The sequence below is a fragment of the Scylla paramamosain genome, chromosome 41 (genome assembly GCF_035594125.1).
Source record: "Scylla paramamosain isolate STU-SP2022 chromosome 41, ASM3559412v1, whole genome shotgun sequence".
In the NCBI taxonomy this organism is placed as follows: Eukaryota; Metazoa; Arthropoda; class Malacostraca; order Decapoda; family Portunidae; genus Scylla; species Scylla paramamosain.
In genome coordinates this window covers 1,337,441-1,362,681 of record NC_087191.1, presented here as the reverse complement: position 1 = coordinate 1,362,681, position 25,241 = coordinate 1,337,441, and the positions used below count along the sequence as shown (strand labels likewise).

At 37.2% G+C, this 25,241-nt stretch overlaps 1 protein-coding gene across 1 annotated transcript in view; it reads right to left on the bottom strand.

Moving 5' to 3' along the window:
- The window catches only part of LOC135092859 (glutamate receptor ionotropic, delta-1-like), an 81,774-nt gene that overhangs the window by 3,419 nt on the left and 53,114 nt on the right, over positions 1-25,241 (bottom strand). The window contains exons 5-6 of the mRNA XM_063991607.1: positions 11,842-12,020; positions 11,065-11,218 (exon numbers count right to left, since the gene is read on the bottom strand). Of these exons, the coding sequence (XP_063847677.1) occupies positions 11,065-11,218; positions 11,842-12,020 (333 nt within the window). The remainder of the gene's footprint in view (positions 1-11,064; positions 11,219-11,841; positions 12,021-25,241) is intronic.

The following is a 25,241-nucleotide window of genomic DNA, read 5'->3' as shown; positions in this document are numbered from 1 at the left end:
TGAAGGTAACATAAGTTTTATCACTTTAAGGGGTCCCCTTACCTTCCTACCATATAACAGTTCGAAGGGAGACACACCCAAGGATTCAGATGGGGATTCTCGTATGACAAGAGGAAGACAGGTCAGTCACTCAGTCCTCCTCAACACAGAATTTACGTACCATATTTTTCAGAGTTTGATGGAATCTTTCTAAAGCCTCTTGAGATTGTGGGTATTAAGCTGTAACCAGAGATTAATTCCTAGAACCTGGGTAAAGAGTTCGCTGATGAAATTAGAGCCTCTACCCGATTGTATTTCTTGGGGGATTCTGAATCTTGTGAACATGCGAGTTAATGCTTGGACTAAATTTGCATATATATATATATATATATATATATATATATATATATATATATATATATATATATATATATATATATATATATATATATATATATATATATATATAGGAAAAGCCTCATAGTATCGAATAGTAGGACATAGAGTCGTATGTACTAATTTCATTTTTTGGTCTTAGGTAGTGGTCCCACTGTATCAATAACAATTATATGGAAGGGTTCAGCTGGTAACTGAATAGGTTGCAGAGGACAGGGTGGAATAACTTCATTAGACTTTCCTACTATCTGACAAATGCGACAATTTCGTACAAAGCTCGTGACATCCTTTTTCATGCCTGTCCAGAAGAAATTAGATAATAATCTAGAGTAGGTCTTTACCCAAGTGTCCATCCAATCCTTGATGAGCAACCTCCATATTAGGTTTCCTCAAGTGCTCTGGTAGATATCTGAAAGGATGGTGGTCTTTACATCAGTATATCTTTATGGTAGTAAAATGAAGGAGGATGGAGAATACAAGGGAGCTAATGAGGTCATTTCGTTGAGCTTCCTTCAAACTATTCTCAGAAAATGTATCGGGATGAAACTCTGGGCTGTTAAGGTGAGGCGAGCTTCATTAGTAATTTTACACTGATCGGGTTACAGCACAGGTAGGGGATAGGTTAGCTTAATCTTCAAGCTCTTCTGTTGGGTTATAAAGCAATGGGGTGTTAATGATTGAAGGTGGATATACAAGTGTTCCAACCGGATCGTTATCAAGGATGTAATCATCATTAGGAGTGGACAATGCCTTTAACCTAGCCACAGTCGAGTTACACCTGACCAGAAGAGCAGGGAAGGGATCATGAAAGTCCCTCTGATACATCAGTTCTCCAGTGTAGCTATCCTGAATGGCAGGCACAACAGATTGGGAAATGAGGGATAGAGCAGCATAAGTATCTCTCATTGGTCCGCTTTTTTAAACGTCGTATTAGTAATAAGTAGTAAGCTCCACGGTTGTATATAGTTCTACTAACCTCACGGTCGCGTTCATTAAACACCGAGTGCAAGCCCCAAGCCGAGTTAGCAAATACTAGGCTTTCTGCATAGGTTGGCAGCTCTGGTTCTAACAGCGACGAGGAAAAGTTGCACAATTTTGTTATTTCTCATTTATTAGATCGATTTTTGCACTTGATCTAGCCATAGATGCCTTCAGAATAATCTTACAACACATAATAGTGAAGACTGTGATTGTATGATGTTCACAGCGATCGCTAGTGGCTTGATCGGAGGCGAAGGGCGGGCATATTTTAGCTTGTAATAAAGTTACTAGTAATTGTTTCTCACTGAACGTATGTGTGGAGACGGGTGAATTATTCCTTTGTGTACAGCAATACAACAAACGTTAAAATCCATCTTGTTGCTTTAAAAATTGAAAGTGCACGCAGTTATGTCGAGGCCATCAGAATCGCCGTCCAAGAGACGAGTGGGAGGTTTTATAATACTTGATAAATGGGAATTATGATAGTAATGCTGATATTTTCTTTAGCCTTATAGTAACGAATGATGATCATGCTTGCTCTAGAATCAATATCAGGAAAAAATAACTCTCCATAACCAAATTAAACCTAAGCAACTTCAAAAATTGCTGTCAGCATTATATGTATATATATATGGGGTTCACATAACTCAGAGTGAGAAGCTCTATCTAATATGTGTAAGAATAGCCATGTTGGGTCTCTTGAAATAATACCAGAACTTGTCAAATGGCAGTGGACGCTGGCCATAAACAAACCATAACTCATCAGGCTGCAAACGCAGTCTCTCAAACGCACCCGAACGCGGCATTTCGAACTCTGAAATCTATTAATTTAGAGAATGCATACAATTTTTCTTTCACACAGGAATGAATACTTTGGTATATTTTAATATTTATGACACAACTTTCCGTTGCATAGTACTGGTAAATATCACTGAGGTTTCCTGTTGGGGAGGGGTAGTTCTCCCCAATACTTCCAATACGATTTATTCGGTCTGGTCGACCTAACCCGAAGCGCGAAGCTGAAAAACTGTTTAGAAAATACTAATACCATGTTTAAAAAAGCGGGCCACTACCTACTTTTTAGTAGACGGAGTGTTCCTCGTAGCCGGGACCAAGGGACACTGTACCGGTAGACCGAAATGAGTGGAATGTGTCAAGATTATTAGGAGAGTTGATAATGCAGTTCAATGAGATCACGAAAAGTTTGGTGGTATCCCTCTGCGGAGATTGAATAGGACGAAAGAATGGCATTTTATATTGTTTCAGTGTTCCACAGTATTATTTTCAATGTTGTTTTAAACTGTGACGGCTTTTTCTGACAATCTAGGCTTGACTAGCCATAACCAGTCTAGTTGAGGAATCTCAAAGTGTCGAACAGTGGACTCGAATTACGTAAAGAATGCTTCCGGATCATTGTTAGGAAAATATGGAATTAGTTTTACATTCTCATGTAAGTCGGATTTATGAGGTTGTTTGCTGGGTTTTAGAGCTCTGGAATTGCATTGACTTCTATTCAAGCTCTACTGCCTCTCTTTTTCCCTTCTTTCATCCTCCAGTTTTTTATATATATATATATATATATATATATATATATATATATATATATATATATATATATATATATATATATATATATATATATATATATATATATATATATATATATATATATATTTTTTTTTTTTTTTTTTTTTTTTTTTCATACTTTAACTTCATTTGCAAAGCTTGCAATTTTACCTTTCGTGCTTCTAGGAGACACTAAAGATTTGTACATTTTGATGTAGACACAGAGGCTTCGATTTCCTCTGTCTCCTTATGGGTTAGAATGAATCCTTGTAATTCATCTTTTTTTTTTTCACGTCAGTACTAAATTGGTTATTAAAGGCTTGCCAATATATTTTAGATCATCCTTATCGATTTCAGCGGCAGTTTTCAGCTCTTCCCGAGAAGTATTACAAACAAACTCTACTGCTTTAAATTGAGCCTTGATATTAAAGGTAAAGGTTCCGATTCTGGGCGAGATCTGCTGTTTTAGCCTAATGATGGAATATTATATAAAATCGACAAACGTCAGTGGCACAGCATCGTAATAGATAATCATTTGCAAAACTGAATTATACAAGTGAAGAAAAAAATAATACTAATAGATGGTAACAGCTAGGCTGATGGCTAGCCACCGTCTGGTATAAACCAAGTGCAGAAGGATATACCAAGTGAATTACTTTGAAAATGTATACAAGAAAAGTCCTGATTAAGTACTCTCTCATTCTGGGCTTGTTCCTCCCTCTCCTCCACCCTCTGACTACTTCATGCTACCTATTAAAATTCTTCGCAATGATGTTTTCCATGCCCTTGCTGGCCTAAACCCTCGGAAGGCTTATGGACTTGATGGGGTTCCTCCTCTTGTTCTCCGAAACTGTGCTTCCGTGCTTGCACCTTGCCTAGTCAAACTCTTACAGCTCTATGTGTCAAAAATCTACCTTTCCTTCTTGCTGGAGGTTTGCCTACATTCAACCTGTTCCTAAAAAGGGTGACCGTTCTAATCCCTCAAACTAAAGTCCTATTGCTTTAATTTCCTGCCTATCTAAAGTTTTTTAATTTATCCTCAACAGGAAGATTCTTAAACATCTATCACTTCACAACCTTCTATCTGATTTCCAGTATGGGTTCCGTCAAGGCCGCTCTACTGGTGATCTTCTGGCTTTCCTTACTGAGTCTTGGTCATCTTCTTTTAGAGATTTTGGTGAAACTTTTGTTGTTGCCTTGGAGATATCAAAAGCTTTTGATAGAGTCTGGCATAAAGCTTTGATTTCCAAACTACCCTCCTACGGCTTCTATCCTTCACTCTGTAACTTCATCTCAAGTTTCCTTTCTGACCGTTTTATTGCTGCTGTGGTAGACGGTCACTGTTCTTCTTCTAAATCTATTAACAGTGGTGTTCCTCAGGGTTCTGTCCTGTCACCCACTCTCTTCTTATTATTCATTAATGATCTAAATCGAACTTTTTTGTCCTGTCCACTCCTACGCTGATGATACCACCCTGCATTTTTCCACGTCTTTTCATAGACGTCCAACCCTTCAGGAGGTAAACATTTCACGCAGGGAAGCCACAGAAAGCTTGACTTCTGATCTTTTTAAAATTTCTGATTGGGGCAGAGCAATCTTGGTATTTTTCAATGCCTCAAAAACTCAATTCCTCCAACTTGACACAACCTTCCAGACAACTGTTTTTTTTTTTTTTTTTATGTAGGAAGGATACTGGCCAAGGGCAACAAATATCTAATAAAAAATTTTTTCTTCATTGACACTCAACTGTCCCCCTCTTCTACACTGAACATCCTCGGTCTGTCCTTCTAATCTCTAGCTAAAACAGCTTCTATAAAGTTAGGCGTTCTGAGACGTCTCCGCCAGTTTTTCTCACCCGCCCCCCCAGCTGCTAACTCTGTACAAGGGCCTTATCCGTCCATGTATGGAGTATGCCTCACATGTCTGGAGGGGTTCCACTCATACTGCTCTTCTAGACAGGGTGGAATCAAAAGCTTTTCGTCTCATCAACTCCTCTCCTCTAACTGAATGTCTTCAACCTCTCACCGCCGCAATGTTGCATCTCTAGCTGTCTTCTAGTGCTATTTTCATGCTAACTCTTCTTCTGATCTTGCTAACTGCAGACACTCCCCTTCTCCCGTGGCCTCGCTGCTCAAGACTTTCTTCTTTCTCTCACCCCTATTCTGTCCACCTCTCTAACGCAAGAGTTGACCAGTATTCTCAATCATTCATCCCTTTCTCTGGTAAACTCTGGAACTTCCTGCCTGCTTCTGTATTTCCACCTTCCTATGACTTGAATTCCTTCAAGAGGGAGGTTTCAAGACAGTTATTTATCAATTTTTGACTACTGTTTTTTATGGGACTTTTATGGGACTGGCATTTCAGTGGGCATTTTTTTTTTTATTGGGTTCTTGTTGCCCTTGGCCATTATCCCTCCTACATAAAGACAAAAAAAAAAGTAACTGATGACAGGAAGGACAAGTTATGGTGGGTATGCGTTGAGTACCGACTGAGAAAATCACTGGTTCCCTAGTTATAGATAGACACAGGAGTCTCGATCGAATGGTAGAAGAGGGTTATTACATGAGTGGCAAAAAAATAATCACTCCTACTAACAATAACTATCCTTATATGAAAGGCAAATTTATAAAAAGTTTTATTGTGTATTTTGCGCATATGCAAGTGTTACAAACGACTTTTTTTCCGATATATCTTGTATTAATCTTATTACCTAGTATAACTTGTATTAATCTTATTACCTACAAAATTAAGCTTTATCATTTAATTCATTGAAAAGTTAGCGGCAATATGAAGTACGGCGCACATCGCACACTTGCCTAATAATCAAATCACTGTATCCTAATGGTTGTGCAATATACGTTGGATAGGAAATTTCATTTTGTGTTCAGTGGTATTGTAGCGACGGCAGCCATTATCGCCTCCTTCCTGTTGTTTTAACACGTGGGAGCAAGTTTCCCGCCATTCCTGATCGAGTGATGGGCCCCGCAGCCGCTGATTGACCACGGAAATCACGTGGTTGAGAGCTGGATCTTTATTGGAAGCGGCATGAGAGGCAGCGAGGGGACGCGGCCAGGGTTGCCATTTGGTATTTTTCAATACCAAATTAGGGTAAATTTGGTAATGAAAAATCCATTCGGTATTAAAGCACCGTGACTGGTATTGGACTTAGATTTGGTATTGAAACGAAAGAAATTTGGTATTGAACTAATATATATATATATATATATATATATATATATATATATATATATATATATATATATATATATATATATATATATATATATATATATATATATATATATATATATATATATATAATAGGGACACACACACACACACACACACACACACACACACACACACACACACACACACACACACATAGTTCAACCTCCCCAGTAAACAGCTAGTAATTAAAAGTTTAATCAATGTCTTTCATAATCTAAGTCGGAGTTCAGGGTGAATTTTTACCTGTGCATCATCATTTTGTTTTCATCGTCACCCTGCAGACCCGAGACGCCAGGATTAGCATTATAAGGCTACAAATAAGTAGTCATTAGTTACGGCCGCATCGACGTCCGGTTCTCACGCTTCTGTTTCGAGACGTGTAGCCTACGCGTCTCATACAAGTCCAGCAGCGACCCTCCTGGCTCAGGCCGGCGGCCACTGCCAGTTGGCTCTTCGCTGTGAACTGGGGAGGTGTCAGCATGTCGAAGTGGAAAGGTTCCTATGAATCTGGTCGCACTCACCACGCCGAGTGGGAAAAAGAATTTCCATGGGTAACAAAAGCAAAAGACGGCACTCAGCAGGCATATTGCAAATTGTGCCACAAAGGTTTGCAGCCAAGAAAAGGAACACTTAAAAATCATGCAGAGTCCAAGGAACATACACAGCGTGCCTCCTCAATTAGCTTTGCTAGTACGTCCATGTTTCAGAGCTTTAAGAAAACATCATCAGATCCTGATAAACTAAAAAGAGCTGAACTGCAGCTTGCAGTAGGAAGTACATGTCACTGCCCAGTTATTGCTATAGACCACTTAAGTGAGATTGTAAAGCGCAACGGGGTTGGAAGCACTCTTGAGAACTTGAAACTACATCGTACAAAATGTTCCAAACTAATTACCCAAGTAATTTCTCCTGCTCTTGAGGAGGACTTGTTATCAAAGATTGAAACAGCTAAATATTTCTGCTTGCTTGTTGATGAGTCTACAGACGTTGCGAGTAACAAAAGTTTATGCATTAGCATAAGATTCTATGATGAGGAAAATGCTGAAATAGGAACAAATTTTTGGGGACTTGCAAAAGTTGTTGAAACAACAGGTGAAGCATTGTTCGAGGCTGTGAAGATTGATATCAAGAAATGCATTGGTTTTTCAAGTGACGGAGCAAGCAACATGACTGGCAATAAGAACTCTTTATGGTCAAGATTAAAAACTGAGTCACCTAGTTGTGTAAAAATGCCATGTACATGCCAGAGTTTGGCATTATGTGTGCAAAAAGGCTTCGAAAAACTACCCTCAAACTTAGGATTCATGTTGAAAGAGGTACCGAAGTGGTTCAAGAAAAGTGCTCTGAGAAGGGAAACCTATAGAATGCTCTTTGAAACTATGAATATAAATGAAGAGCGGTCAGGTATTCCTAGTGCATTTATTAAAATGTCAAACTCGATGGCTTGTGCGTGGCAAAGTAATTTACAACATATTAGTAAACTGGGAAGAGCTTAAAGCATACTTCAACACTGCCAAGATCGAAGGTACCCAAGATGTTCGCTACAAAGCAAGGCTGTTGTGGGACATGTTTAACGATGACCAGAACTACCTGTATTTTGTGTTTGCATCTCCCATAGTGACTGAGTTCGAAAGACTTAATGCACTGTTTCAATCAACAAACGCCACGCCCTCCACATTGTTTCATGAGTTGGATATTAACTTCACTTCTTTGACTTGTCGAGTGTACGATGAGAAAGACATGCCTCTACCTTTGGAAAAGATTGATTTTGGAGCAAAGTTCTTATCAGAGTGCCAGCTTCTGCTAGGTAAAGATCAAATGAAAGTAAAGAACTTGCAAAATCGCTGTCAAGAAATGTTGTTTGAACTTATTGAAGAGGACTTTGCGGTTACCACAAAATCGCTGTCAAGAAATGCTTGCAAAATCGCTGTCAAGAAATGCTGTTTGAACTTATTGAACAGGACTTTGTGGTTACCACAAAGTCGGGACATCTATGATGGGCTCAAAAATTTGTCTCCCAGCATAGTGCTTACACACCTGAATAGGCCGTCTTACAAGGACCTACCGTTTCTCCACCTACAAGGCGAAACGGCGGAGGCTTGTGAAAATCAGTACAGAAGAATTCTGTACCACCCATGGGTAGAGGAAGACTTTTTTGGTGGCAAGATACCTGATGATGCGGTTGTATTCTGGTCGAAAATAAAGAATTACTCAAGCAATGATTCTAAGCCATATGAGGAACTGGCATCATATGCATTATCATGCCTAACAACCCCAGTGAGCAATGCGTTTGTTGAAAGAGTTTTCTCACATGCAAATGCAATAAAAACTAAAGTACGAAACAGAATGAAATTGCCCATGCTTGAATCAATACTCAGAATACGGACCACGCTGTTAATGACTGGGAAGTGCTGCAAAGATCTGAATATAAGTGACAGAATGCTTGAGAAATTTACATCAACCAACATGTATATAGCTGCCGAGGAAACAGACGGTGGCTTGGATGCTCTTCTTGACTAACCAAGTAAGTATATACTTTATTTCAACAAAAAAATTACGAAAACATGTTTTATCATTAGTTTGGTATTGAAAAAGTGAATCTGGTATTAAAAATTGAAGTATTTGGTATTAAGTCCCTGAGTAAATCTGGCAACCTTGGACGCGGCAGGCAGGCAAAGCCGGCGGCGGTAGCGGCGGCGGCGGCGGCAAAGCCGGCGAGAGTGAGACATCCTCAACGGCAGCTAGTGGAGCTGCGCTCCGATTTTAGTCGCCCGAAAGTTTTTGTAAGCGGATCGTGCTCTTTAAAGAACTCTTTCGAGGGTCGGCAAGTGATCCAGAAGTGGGGCACGAACTCGCAGTAGGTGTCTGTACACGGATAACGGACAATACACGGAAATTGAAAAGACTTTATTTAACCGGTCTGGCGGCGGGCGGGCGGGCGAGGGCAAGGACACCGGGAGCAAGGCCGGGTGGCGAGGTGATTCATGCAGAAAAAGACGTCAGTTACGGGTCACGTTGCCACTGGAGATAGGGCCGTCACCACCGTGCACACACGACGAACCGGGCTGGCCAGGGTACCGAGGGCCAGGGAGCAACGAGACCAAGGACAAAGGTGTGTTTCGTTATAGTATGTATCCGGTCTCGTTGAGACAAAAAAAGAAGTGAAAATTGCAGAGAACTGACGGTCACTTTACAAAAAGTTTTATAATGTATTTTGTGTATGCGCAGTAGTTGCAAATTCGTTATAACGTATTACTCTTATTATCAACATAGTTTGAGCTTGATCAGTTAATTAGTTAAAAACTGGAATTTTTACTTTGCGAATGCGCAGCGCTACTTCAAAGTTAACATAAGGAGTTTTACTAAAATTACAACAACATGACATCTTTCAAGTCGGGCCGGGCCGCTCAAAATGAAACAACCTCCATAGTAAACTTCGCTTCGCTCGTAATGATAATTGATTGATTTACATTAATGGGGCGCAATATTGCACCCAAACGGCGTCTCTGCAAAATGTTCAAAGCAACTAAGATATTAAAAGTAGAATTGTGGTATGGTATAAAAAAAAAAAAAAAAAACACTAAATATGGAAATATATAAAAGAAAAATTGATTTTTTTTTTTTTTTTTATGTATGAATTTCAAGTATTGAGCCCACTAGCCAAGGACAGTACGCCCGCTGTTGTTATAGTACGCCAGTAAAACGCCTCGGAAGGCAATTGACGAGCGAAGCTGTCAGTAATGCATCAGTGGAAGGGGTATTTGAGAGAGAGAGAGAGAGAGAGAGAGAGAGAGAGAGAGAGAGAGAGAGAGAGAGAGAGAGAGAGAAAATTTTCAGGCACCCTGCACATCAAGCGTTTGCCTAATATACAAAGCACTCTACCTCAAAACTTTGCGAGAGCCCAGTGGTTAAGCAATATACCGTTGATAGAAAATTTCATTATGCGTTCAATGTTAGTGTCCGTTCTTGTTGAAGCCTAAAAAGTTGGTGAAAATTCCAGAAAACTGACGGTTTATAAAAAGTGTCATGTATTTTGCGCATGCGCAAGTGTTGTAATTTTGACTTTTTTTTATCGTTATAACATGTATTAATCTTCTTGCCTACAAAATTTGAGCTTTATCAGTTTATTAGTTGAAAAGTTGGCGGCAATGTGAGGCACCGCGAACATCGTGCACTTGCCTAATATTCAAGTAATTCTGTCTCAAAACATTGCGAGAGCTTAATAGATGTGCTATATACCGTTGGATAGAAAGTTTCATTATGTGTTCAGTGGTATGTATCCGCTTTCGTTGAGACAAAACAATGTTGATGAAAATTGTAGAAAACTGACGGTCACTTTACAAGTTTCATAATGTTCCTTGTGCATGCACAGCAGTGCTGCAAATTTTGTATGCTTTTACGTTATAACTTGCATTACTTTTAATAACAACAAAATTTGTGTCTGCTTAGTTTATTAGTTTATAAGGTGAATTTTTTTACTTTGCGCATGCGCAACGCTACTTGAAAGTTGACAGAAGGAATTTTATTGAAATTATGACATTACGACGTATCTTAAGTTTCGTTAAAATTGGTTGAGTAATTTTTGAGAAATCCCATTTTCGACACCGTTCTACTTTTTGCAAGTTACGCATTGACTTCACCCAATACAAGAGATGAAAGATGTATCATATAAAATTGATAGAGTTGTGCCATCAAATGGTGCTAATTTCGTTACGATCGGCCACGTAGTTCGGATATTAGCGTTTGAACAGCGTTACGGTCGGACCGGACCGCTCAAAATGAAACAATCTCCATAGTAAACTTCGCTTCGCTCATAATAACTACAATTAAACTAAAGTCGGTAAGACCATTGAAGACCAGTCATGTCTTGTGTCCTATAGAACACACGACGAGTAATGACACCAGACTTACTATCCCATCGACAGGCATCACATAAGGCTTTATCTTCTTTCGGTTCTCCCTCGCTCGTCGGGCCATCACCTCCTCCCTCCACTGAATGATGACGCCAGCGTCTTCCAGCCGGCGAAATAGCTTCCCGAAGCGCTCGAAGAACGGCGCTCCCTTCCTTTCAAGAGGATTAAATTTACGATATTTTAGGCAGAACATATTTCTCATTCAAGTGAGATTCCCGTCTTTAACCCGTAATACATGTGGCTGTCCGCTTTTCTGAATATCAATAATATAAGAAAATTAATGTTCTATTGTCTCTCCCATCTGTCTTCAATCTTCCTGCAACTATTTTTATTTATCTATTATCATTAACTTTTTTTTTTTTTTAAAGAGAGAAGTACGAGGGCATTTGCTAACCTAATTTAATTAATACTACTGTTTTATGTTTTTTTTCTTATGTTTGTGTGGGGAGGGCGCTGGTGTTCGGAAGGACTTCATTGATAATAATAATGATAATAATAATAATAATAATAATAATAATAATAATAATAATAATAATAATAATAATAATAATAAAAAGGAAGGCACTGCAATATATATATATATATATATATATATATATATATATATATATATATATATATATATATATATATATATATATATATATATATATATATATATATATTGAATTACTCTACTTTCACAACTTAGTAGATTTTTAGGAATACTTGTAAGAGTTCCACACCAAACGATTTATGATTAGACACAGCTAAAGTCCTCTCTTTCCTGACATACCGAAAGTTCCATCCGCTTGTCGCCATAATGGTGAAGCCTTTCTTGCTAACGTGGAATGGTGTGCGGCCTTTCACATCAGTGTAGTTGGACTGGATAATTATCTTGATGTAATTCTCCAAGTCAAAAAGAGAGAATCCTCCTTTCTGTATTTCCTTTAGTCCCTCAATAGCGTCATAGACCTGCCAAATACAAGTTATGTTTTAAAAACTTTTACGACTAGAGAGAGAGAGAGAGAGAGAGAGAGAGAGAGAGAGAGAGAGAGAGAGAGAGAGAGAGAGAGAGAGAGAGAGAGAGAGAGAGAAACAATTAATTAAGCAATGCTGATTTAAGCCAACGATACAATAAAATCCAAAAACTGATGCTATTATTGCCAACACCAAACTATATAAAGGCAAATCTAACAAGTGTCCCTATACAACGCATCACAAAAAGAAACCCTTGTGCCTTAAATACAAAATTAAAGTAGGATAATAAATCAGTTATAAACTATAATGTGTTCATGTCGAAGAATACAAATGTTAGTATTATTAGAAAGCATTTTGTGGTCCCATCCTGTTATAAGTACTGTTTAATCCATGTTCATAACAGAAAAATTCGAAAGCAACGTGGGTCTATATTACGAATATTAAGAATGAAATACATTATGTTTCAGGTACATCTGTGTGATAATATTAAGTGGATAATCTGCTCCCGTGAATATGATAGCATGCACTACATCCTGCAAGTGACTTGTTAACTAATACACTAACTAGATAAATATAAATCGGTTAGTGAAAAATAAGCACTCTGTAACCCACTGATTTATCTCTCCTAACCTCCTCGTATTTACGTAGTTATTTAGTAATTTACTATTAATTTGTTTTTCGTAATTCAACTGGATCTCACGACTCCCTGTTCCATGCTGATCAGATGCGTGTACAGCTGGCTCGCCATCAAGTCGTTCAGATGCACTCTTTTAAAAAGCTGAAATAAAAAATGCAAATTTTGTTATTGAATATATTTGTACAGTAGTGATGCTTTCCTACCGTGAACCGGAGAATAAAACCTTCCCAAATGGAATCAGCCGATGCTTTCTCGCCCGAAATTCCAATGTCTTCGGAGATACGGCGGTCTCTCCGGAATGTTTAATGAATCGGCCGTGAGTGTGAGCGTGTCTGTTTTCTACCCCGTGGCATCGTGGATGGAAGATAAAAGATTTTAGACATCGAGAAGGTGAACTTGGAAACGGTCAATGACAATAGAAGGTAAAAAATGTTGGGCAAACCACCTTGCAATTTTTCATGTATCACTCTGGCTAAGCTACCTAACGGTCAGTTAGGTATTTTATGGAAATATGTCTTATCACTCAACCTATAAAATTGCCTTTATTTTTATTTAATTTTATTTTTAATTTAATTTAATTAATTAATTTATTTATTTATTTTTATTTATTTTTTTTTATTTTATTTTATTTTTTTTTTTCAGGTGTAGGAACTTAGTGCAATTGTGTATGTGCATGTGCGTATAATGTTTAGTGCCTTTGACTCCGTGGATATAGTTAGCATTTGGTGTGATATATTTTTTTATTTTTTTTTTTTTTTTTATTATTATTATATATTTTTTTTTAATCCGTGTGCGTGCGGGTGTGTATGGGCTAGTGCGTGCATGTAAGTTGTGTACGCGCATGTGTATGTTGTGTGTTTGTGTGTGTTTGTTTGTGCATGTTTTGTGTACGTGTGCGAGATTGCATTTTTTTTTTTTTTTTTTTTTTTTTTTTTTTTTTTTTTTTTTTTTTTTAGTAAAATGTGTGTGATTAGTGCAGAGTCCAAATGTGCAGGTGTGTGTGTGTGTGTGTGTGTGTGTGTGTGTGTGTGTGTGTGTGTGTGTGTGTGTGTGTGTGTGTGTGTGTGTGTGTGTGTGTGTGTGTGTGTGTGTGTGTGTGTGTGTTTAATGATCTTTTGGTCTGTGGAAGAGGTAAGTATTAAGATGAGTATTTGGTGGGTATTTTTATATTTTATATGTAATTATACATGTTCGTGAAAAGAGGTAGAAACCTGTGTGTGAGATTTTTTTTTATTTATTTATATTTACTTTATTTGTTTATTTTGTTTATATTTACTTTACTGACTTATTTATTTGTACAGGATGTCCCAAAAAATGTATACACACTTTAGTAGCTGATAACTCAATTGATGTCTTTTTTTTTTTCTTTCTAAATTAAACCCATTGGAATTAATGATGATAGACTATGCTTTGAACTAAGGGAGTTCATTAAAAAATGTTACTGTAAGTGTGAAAACACAGTTGAACTGCAAAGCCAGTTTAGGAGGAAGTTTCAAACAGATCCACTAACGCGACATACCACCACTAGTATTAGAGAGAAGTTTGAAATCGATGGAACTGTTCAGAATGTACACGAAAAGCGTTCCGGAAGACCATGAACATCGACAACCCCCACAAAGCAAGAAAGAGTGCTGGAAACGTATCACCAAAGTCCAAGATCTGTGCGGTAAGCGAGTCGTTTCAAAATCATCTGTCCAACGCATTTTGAATCGTTGTCAATGGAAAAGTCATGTTCCAAGATTAGTCCATGCTATTAATGACGACAATCCAGACCGAGGAGTGCAGTATTGCATTATGTGTAGAAGATACGCACTTTCCAACAAAGATTGTGTGGAGTGATGATGCCACATTCAAATTAAATGGTTCAGTTAACCGCAACATTAATCTACTGGGGACCTGAGAATCTGCATGTTATGGTGGAACACCATATTTACCATATAATTTACCAGGAGTTACAGTGTGGTATGGCTGATCATCAAGAGGATTAATTGGACCATTCTTTTTTTTGACGCTACTGTGACTGGTACAATTTACTTGAACTTGCTGCAACAGTCTGTCATGCCAAGCATTTGAGAAGACTTTGAAGATGAGGAATTTTATTTTCAGCAAGATGGGGCATCCCCACACTACCATCGCGATGTTAGATCCTTCCTTGATGAGATCTTGCCAAACAGGTGGATTGGACGGAGAGGTTTCGTTGAATACCCTCTGCGTTCACCAGACCTCACACCACTAACTTTATTTCATTTATTTATGTATTTATTTTTATTTTTATTTTTATTTTTATTTTCTTAAGGGGATACCTAAAAGACAAAGTCTACGCTATGAAACCTCCAAGTCTCTGAATTGAGAACAGCCACTGAACGAGAATCCACACAAATACCAAACGAATTGTTTCGTAATGTTTGCGATTCCACTGCTTCGCGTTATCAGCAGTGCCTGGACCAGAACGGATGTCAGTTTGAAAACAGCCGTTGACAAAACAATAAAATAATGTCTGTAAATTCTCTTAAGTTTTGAAAATGAAATGAACACCTACTTTACAATAATTTTTAAAGTGTATACATTTTTTGGGACACCCTGTATTTTCACTAGCAGATCCCAGCTATCAACATAAAGATCAGACAAATCTGACAACCCTAACATCTCGACTGCTAATGAAAGGAAGATTTGTGCACAATTAGATAAGTTTTTTTTTTTTTTTTTTTCAGCTGTATGTAAAGAGGCAGATACGGGCACCATTTCTTGACAGGCGAACGACGGGGCCCCTATTGCAGTCACGGGAATGGAGCAGTTTAGCTCATCCTGTTCTATCCCCTCGCAGACATAACCAACAGCTCCCACCTCTCCAGCCAAATCAGGCCACCGCGACAAAGAGATGCAACCCTTATCCCCCCCTCCTCCGCAGCTGGTGGTTAGCAAACCCGATCAGGCCCGATTTTTTAAACGTTGGTAGTTTGCAAATCCCAACACCAAGCCCCACGTCGTATCTCCTTTTACTAACTTTCCAAATGCGTTTTTTTTTTTTTTTTTACTTGGGGAAGGAGACACGACATGGTGTTAGGAGAACCCAACACCAAGCACTCTTCGCACAGGTTGGCACCTCTGGAAGAGTCGCATGTGCCTGCCAAAGCGATCAGCTGATTAATGCTTTACAGCTTCCGTGCCTAAACAGTCTACATTTGAACAGTGCATACATATATATATATATATATATATATATATATATATATATATATATATATATATATATATATATATATATATATATATATATATATATATATATATTGTGTATTTATTGATTTATATATTTTTTTTCTATTAGCAGTACATTCTCTAATCTCTAGTAGTTGGAGTGTCCAGGTAGGTGAGAGCCTTTCGTCAGACAGCCATGGGAACAGATTTTATCGGTCTCTGGGAAGCCTCACCTCCTTAGTTTGATTCGCAAGATCAAGGAGTTCTAGATATGCTGCAAATGAAATAATTGGTTTCAATATTTTTTTTTTTTTAATATACCAAAAATGTTTCTTAGCAGCCATATACTATGTTTAGTTTGGAATCAGGTTATTAATCTCATGGTATGGAGTCTTGTTCTTGTGGTTACGAGATATTTGACAATATCATCAAAATTAATCCGGAAAAGTGGTGGTAATATTCTGGATTCGTTTCCAACCATTATTATTGGTCGTTTTAGTTCCATTCTTTCGCAGACACATTTGAATAGACGTAATTGTGGATGGCTTCCCCGCCAATTACGTTTTACGTCTATGCCACCTCTGTTGTAACCCCCCAAAAACTATTCAGATGTGTCTGCGAAAGAATAGAACTAAAACAATCTGTAATAACGGCGAGAAAGGTCTCTAGAAAATTACCATAGTGGCTTCATATGGAAATTGGTGAGATGTACGTACGTACCAACTTAATAATAACCAACTCACCAGCCACCAAGTAGCTTACAATCTCATACGCCTGTATCATATATAGCCTATCTTGTTTTTACTGTATTTGCCGATCCAGTTCAAAATTTTATATTCTCAATGATATGCTATACACAGTTAAATAAATACTTTTTTTTTTTTTTTCATTACTAGGTAATGTTTCCTAACCCAAGCTTGATAAAACCTAGTTAGAGCATATAACATGTTTCTGACCAGGAATAACTAAAACATAATGTTTTATGCATTAGAATTATAATTATCATCTAAAGATGCTGTAGACCTCGGAGAAGTGATGGAAATCCATAGCTCTTTCAATCTAGCGGATGATCCGCACAATGTAAACGAACTATAACTCTGATGGGTAAAGGCTCCCGAACGCGCGCATTTATACCCAACCGTGCATTTATAAACACCTTAATCTCTTCCTTATGATGATGTACACTATTTTTCTTTAGCACAGAAATATACTGATATATTATCACATTTTTAACAAAAATTTTAATCGCACAGAAGTCGTGAATATCATTGGTATTTTTTTGTTGGGGTGGAACAGGACACATCAACATATATTATAATTAATCACCTGTGGTTTAAAAAAATGAGGTCTCTATCTCCGAAAGGATTATCGGGCTCCTGCACGTAGAACGTAATTCCTCTTGTCGATTAAAAAGGAGCAGAGTGGGGGAAAGACGATACCGCTTGGCCCCACCTGTGCGGTTCCCGATCAAGCATCCATTGCTATGACAGTCTAAGGAACTTTTTAATGATATGATGGTTTAATTGGTTGATGTATTTTAGTAATGCTACTTGGGAAGTTTTTTGTGCTATTTGTACCTATGATCTGTTCCATTTAGTAGTGAGATGTACGTGATGTGGTTTAAATTCTCTTGTGATTGCCATATTTATGTTGCCTCTTTGTGTAACAATATGTTCAGTGTTTTCGTGTTTGTGATTTTATTTTTTTATTTATTTATTTTTTTTTTCCTGTTTTCAAAGTGCAAGGATATTTTTTGTGACTAATCTTGGGCTTTATATATATATATATATATATATATATATATATATATATATATATATATATATATATATATATATATATATATATATATATATATATATATATATATATATATATATATATATATATATATATATATATATATATATATATATATATATATATATATATTATTTTATTTATTTATATTTTTTTTAATGAGGATCTGCTTTAAGTATGTATTATGGTGGATAATACAATATTGAAAGTACCAGAGCCTTCCCCTGGTGAGTTTTAATATTTATAGGTAGATTGTATAATCTGTATAGAGGCTTAATGCGGTTATAGCTTTATTTTATTTATTTTAATATTATTATTTTTTTTTATTTATTATTATTTTTATTTTTTTTTATAATTTGTTTTATGCATCTGTTTAGGGCTATAAATAGGGGTAGACTTGTGTCATCGTTTTCAAATTGTATGCGTTCTTCATTATGCTTAATGGTATTGCTACACTTTTTTCAAAAGTGAATAGATGTAAATTTATCAATGTTTGTAGGCATTTTCCAGTTACGAATATTTTCTTTTTCTGTTTCTTTGTTCAGCAATGGCTTTAGATTTTTCCAGGACATCCCGTTATTTGTGAGATATCGCCTGCATAAGATACGAGTATATTAAGGGCCTTTTTCACAGTCGCTTCCTGTTTTTGTGAGCGTTACCAGTGAGTGGTGACGTCCGCCACCAACATTAAATCCGATTTCACAGACGTTTTTTCGCGGTTTTTTTTTTTTTTTTTTTTCCCCAGAAATTGGAACCTTTGGTAACACTGGCTTGGGAACTCCTGGACCTCCCCAATGGAGTTTACCAGTGCAATTTTTACTTGCAAGTATCACAAATTCTTATCCTGTTGTATCATTTCATAAATTGTAATTTAAAATTATTAAACAACACAACAACATTTAGTAGGCTATAATAGTAATATGATAAAATTTAAGAAGTATTTGGATGGCGGCGTGAACTCACTTCACCAGCTGATGAAAACTTCACTACCCATCAGTCACCCTTATTTCGTCTGTTATGTCTCCTTGGTTGAAAATTGTAATAATCCCTACATAAGCATAAGGTATAACCTAAGAGAAATATTAGATAATACTGAAATAACATTACCATTTTCATCAGAGGGCTAGGCTTGCTTCCGTTAGGCTAGGTTTAAAATTCAGCTTATTAATTTCAATGGGTAGATCATGATAAAAAAAAAAAAAATGCTAAGAAATGAATAATCAGTCTCAAAATAAATAGGGTAAGGCTACTTCCATAAAACCCGAAATATTTCAGTAACAGTAAATGTGTACAGCATTGAGGAAGAGAAATAGATTATTTATTATGTGCCTGGTTGGCATACGTAGAGTTTGACGAATGTTAGACAGATATTCAAAGGGAAGAATTTAAATCAAAATGTAATCATGTTTGCAGTAGATGGATATGGCGTGTTAAAGGCACCAGTGATGTATTTAAATTTTCCATGCCTTTCTCTTTCTTTTAGTGCTGGCGTGGTCAGTTCTTTTGTCATGAATCGACTCACTTTGTCTAATAAGGGGGCTTCGGCATACCAACATTATCGAATCAGAGGTATTCGTTTTGTTATGATCGTTAACAGGTTAGGGATCACCGAAACCACGAAAACAACGACTGTGGAATCGGATCGAGATATTGGTAATGACTATTACCAGATTGGTAAGGCTCTCGTCAGGGAGCGTTACCAAGCAACTGTGATATCGGCCCCAAGTCCTTTGTGGGCCAGTGTCGTAGGTTTAAGTGACCTACGGTAGGTCACTTAAACCTATGGGGTAGGTCACCTACCCCATTTTTACTGCCAGACGTACGATGCATTCACTCTCAGCCACGGCAACGCACAGACGTCTCCAGCCGACACCATTCGATACCAGCAGTAGTAGGCATGCCATGTAGGTTAGGTAATGTTAGGTTATACTGCTACACATCATTTAGTTTAGATAATGCTAGGTTGGATTAGTGTCCTATTCTCAAAACTCGAACCATTCGTAGTACTGAATGGTTTGATAAGCTAGATAATCCATACTTAATACTTGAATTCCAGTTAAAAATAAAAACTCATTTTAAAGAGAAATTGTGTGATGTGGCATAGTAACTAAAGAATCTCAGCCAAGGCCTGTCCTTAAACCTATTCTCTGCAGTATGAGTCGGAATCGACACACACTAGATTATTTTTTTTTAAGCTAATTTTTTTTTTTAAGCTAAATTCCAAACAAGAGGTGGTTTTAGGAAATTATCTTTACTATGTCATTCAAAATATGATAAGGAATGATCTTGTAAGAAAAAAAAAAAACTAAAATCGGTCTAATTTATGATATTTTATACTTTTATTTTGATCGCTGGCGAAACAATATGACAACAGACGAATACAAATGATCAATGAATTCACTGCCGATGGTCACTTCCATCCCAGACACACGATCAATTTCCCGTGTGTATTTGTGTGTGTGTGTGTGTGTGTGTGTGTGTGTGTGTGTGTGTGTGTGATTTTTTTTTTTAGTGTAGCTATTATTTTCTTTCCTGCGGTATTTCAAGTAAAAATATAAGAACATATGACTTATAAGTGAGGATTGCTGATCGCCCGATTTCGTCTGATCAATCACAATCAGGCAATGTGATCGGTGTGTGTGTGTGTGTGTGTGTGTGTGTGTGTGTGTGTTCTACTTTCTCTCTTGCACTATCTCACGATAAAACTATAAAGACATAATGTAAGTCCTAACTAAGTAAATGCAGTAGCTGAGTTCAATCCTGTGATGACACGATACATGAAATTAAAACTCTACCAAAAATTGCTCTAATTTCATCTGATATGCAAGGCGGAGCATTTTAGAGACGGGAATGTGTGCGCTCAGCACACAAAGACGGGTCTCTGACACAGAAGCAGTGGTCATTCCAAGGAAAATCAGCAAAATACCTCTTCAGGTCCCCCCCGAACTAGCAGAGGCAAAAACGCCAGAGGCACCTTCGCTTAGGGGGATCCTGAGGAGGGATTCAAGCAATAGGACAATATACAGATATGAGATTATGGTCGGAGGAGCCTAACAGAGAAGAAAGGGTGAAAGCAGAAGGATTAGAGGTTAGGAAAAGGTCAAGAATGTTGGGCGTATCTCCAAGACGGTCAGAAATACGAGTAGGGTGCTGCACGAATTGCTCTAGGTCATGGAGGATAGCAAAGTTGAAGGCTAGTTCACCAGGATGGTCAGTGAAGGGAGAGGAAAGCCAAAGCTAGTGGTGAACACTGAAGTCTCCAAGAATGGTGGTCTCTGCAAAAGGGAAGAGAGTCAGAATGTGCTCCACTTTGGAAGTTAAGTAGTTAAAGAATTTCTCATAGTCAGAGGAGTTAGAAGAGAGATATACACCACAGATAAATTTAGTTTGAGAGTGACTTTAGTCGTAGCCAGATGGTGGAAAACTTGGAAGATTCAAGAGCGTGGGCACGAGAGCAGGTTAAGTCATTGCGCACATAAACGCAGTATCCAGCTTTGGATCGAAAATGAGGATAGAGAAAGTAGGGGAAAACAGAAAAGGGGTTACTGTCAGTTGCCTCAGACATATGTGTTTCAGTGAGGAAAAGAAGATGAGGTTTAGAAGAGGGGAGGTGGTGTTCTACAGAAAATTAGATCTTAGACCACGAATGTTACAGAAGTTAATGAAGAAAAGTTGAGGGGGGATGTCAAGACACTTAGGATCGTCGTCAGAATTATTGAATGGTGTTATCTATGTATATTATTTTGTAAATAGTTATTGACCATGGTATTGTTAGGTGGTTTGTCATCTTCCTCTTCCTCGAAGATATCCTTCCTCGAAGATCCTGTTGGCCAATTAAGAGTTTTATTTTTATTACAGAAAGTGGTCGATACTTTGTAAGTGTTTGCAGTTGTATTTTTTAGTTGTGTTCCAATTATGCTGTGCTTCGTTTGTGAGCATGTGGTTAAGAGTTCGTTGTATATGTTTATATCTTTGGTATACTTGAATGGACCATCCTTGGGAATTTCCATATCTTTTGATTTCATTCCATCCCTACGCTGATGATACCACCCTGTACTTTTCCACATCTTTTCATAGACGTCCAACCCTTCAGAAAGTAAACATTTCACGCAGAGAAGCCACAGAATGCTTGACTTCTGATCTTTCTAAAATTTCTGACTGGGGCAGAACAAACTTGGTATTGTTCATTGCCTCAAATACTCAATTCCTCCATCTATCAACTCGACACAACCTTCCAGACAACTACCCCTTTTCTTCAATGACACTCAACTGTCCCCCTCTTCTACACTGAACATCCTCGGTCTGTCCTTTACTTATAATCTGAACTGGAAACTTCGCATCTCATCTCTAGCTAAAACAGCTTCTATGAAGTTAAGTGTTCTGAGACGTCTCCGCCAGTTTTCTCACCCCTCCAGTTGCTAACAAGGGCCTTATCCGTCCATGTATGGAGTATGCTTCACATGTCTGGGGGAGGGTTCCACTCATACCGCTCTTCTAGACGGGGTGGAATCAAAAGCTTTTCGTCTCATCAACTCTTCTCCTCTAATTGACTGTCCTCAGCCTCTCTCTCACCGCCGCAATGTTGCATCTCTAGCTGTCTTCTACCGCTATTTTCATGCTAACTGCTCTTCTGATCTTGCTAACTGCATGCCTCCCCTCCTCCCGCGGCCTCGCTGCACAAAACTTTCTTCTTTTTCTCACCCCTATTCTGTCCACCTTTCTAATACAAGAGTTAACCAGTATTCTCAATCATTCATCCCTTTCTCTGGTAAACTCTGGAACTCCCTGCCTGCTTCTCTTTTTCCACCTTCCTATGACTTGAATTCTTTCAAAAAGGAGGTTTCAAGACACTTATCCTTCAATTTTTGATTACTGCTTTGTACCCTTTTCTGGGACTGGCATCTCAGTGGGCATTTTTTTTTTTTTTATTGGATTTTTGTTGCCCTTGGCAAGTGTCCCTCCTACAAAAAAAAAAAAAAATCAAATTATTTGCATGACTTCTGTTGCGGCTTAATTTAAGGCTTTGTAATTGTCTAAACTGAGTAAATGCAATGAATTTAATATTGTCACTTTTTTTTTTTTTTTTTTTTTTTTTTTTACCATGTATCTATTGAATCCATCATCAATATCTTCAATTCTGGCACATTGTAAGTTTGGTCGTTCCATGTGTTCTTATTGTTCATCGTTGAATTTATTCCAGTTTGCTTTATCGTAATTTAGTTCTGGGGTGGTGGAGATAAGTACACGTGATAATGAAATTGTCATGATGATGGGTATATTCATAGTGATTGGACCTTGTGTCATGCATTTATCATGGTGTGTGCGGTAATTTGTTAAGACAATGTCTGGGTTAGTTCCTCGGTTCTTTGTGTAATATGTGGGGAAATGAGGACCTATGTGTTGCATGAGTTTGTTTAGTTGTCTACCTTTGTTTTTCGTGTTTATATATATATATATATATATATATATATATATATATATATATATATATATATATATATATATATATATATATATATATATATATATATATATATATATATATATATATATATATATATATATATATATATATATATATATATATATATATATATATATATATATATATATATCCAAATATGTAATGGTTTATGTTGAGGTCTGAGAGCATGCAAACTGGAGAGTTGCGTTGAAAGATGCTGTGAAAGTCTGGAGTCGGGATGAAATCTCTGGATGGAGGTTGATATATTATTGAGGTTATTATTCTATCTGTTGTTGTATCCAGGTTTATGGCTAATAAGGTACTGATGAAATCGTCCTTGATTTTATATTTTATGTTTTGTTTTTGCTAGTTGTTGCAGTGTCGTCGAAGTGTGATTGAAGTGATAAACTTTGTAGTATGGTATTTTGATTTCATGGTGTAGACCATGGCTATTTATTAGAATTATGTCTGGGTGTATGGTTCTACAAATATTATTTAATTCATATATATATATATATATATATATATATATATATATATATATATATATATATATATATATATATATATATATATATATATATATATATATATATATATATATATATATATATATATATATATATATATTTTTTTTTTTTTTTTTTTTTTTTTTTTTTTTTTTTTTTATGTAGGAAGGATACTGGCCAAGGGCAACAAAAATCTAATAAAAAAAAATGCACACTGAAATGCCAGTCCCATAAAAGGGTCAAAGCAGTGGTCAAAAATTGGTGGATAAGTGTCTTGAAACCTCCCTCTTGAAGGAATTCAAGTCATAGGAAGGTGGAAATACAGAAGCAGGCAGGGAGTTCCAGAGTTTACCAGAGAAAGGGATGAATGATTGAGAATACTGGTTAACTCTTGCGTTAGAGAGGTGGACAGAATAGGGGTGAGAGAAAGAAGAAAGTCTTGTGCAGCGAGGCCGCGGAAGGAGGGGAGGCATGCAGTTAGCAAGATCAGAAGAGCAGTTGGCATGAAAATAGCGGTAGAAGACAGCTAGATATGCAACATTGCGGCGGTGAGAGAGGGGCTGAAGACAGTCAGTTAGAGGAGAGGAGTTGATGAGACGAAAAGCTTTTGATTCCACCCTGTCTAGAAGAGCAGTATGAGTGGAACCCCCCCAGACATGTGAAGCATACTCCATACATGGACGGATAAGGCCCTTGTACAGAGTTAGCAGCTGGGGGGGTGAGAAAAACTGGCGGAGACGTCTCAGAACACCTAACTTCATAGAAGCTGTTTTAACCTAGAGATGAGATGTGAAGTTTCCAGTTCAGATTATAAGTAAAGGATAGACCAAGGATGTTCAGTGTAGAAGAGGGGGACAGTTGAGTGTCATTGAAGAAGAGGGGATAGTTGTCTGGAAGGTTGTGTCGAGTTGATAGATGGAGGAATTGAGTTTTTGAGGCATTGAACAATACCAAGTTTGCTCTGCCCCAATCAGAAATTTTAGAAAGATCAGAAGTCAGGCGTTCTGTGGCTTCCCTGCGTGATATGTTTACCTCCTGAAGGGCTGGACGTGTATGAAAAGACGTGGAAAAGTGCAGGGTGGTATCATCAGCGTAGGAGTGGATAGGACAAGAAGTTTGGTTTAGAAGATCATTAATGAATAATAAGAAGAGAGTGGGTGACAGGAGAGAACCCTGAGGAACACCACTGTTAATAGATTTAGGAGAAGAACAGTGACCGTCTACCACAGCAGCAATAGAACGGTCAGAAAGGAAACTTGATATATATATATATATATATATATATATATATATATATATATATATATATATATATATATATATATATATATATATATATATATATATATATATATATATATATATATATTTTTTTTTTTTTTCCAAGAAAAGAACTCCAAGAAAAGAAACGTCCAAGAAAGAACGTTATGATAAATAATGTTTATTGTACATTTTTTTTTCTTGTGGATGGGATTCTTACTATAGTTCTGCCTGGTACTACTTTTTTTTTTTAATAGTGTGGATTGAGTTATTTCCTGTTTCATTTATTTATTTTTTCTGTCTGCAATGACCGTAAGTTGCTTGTTAAGGCCGAGGATCTTACTGAG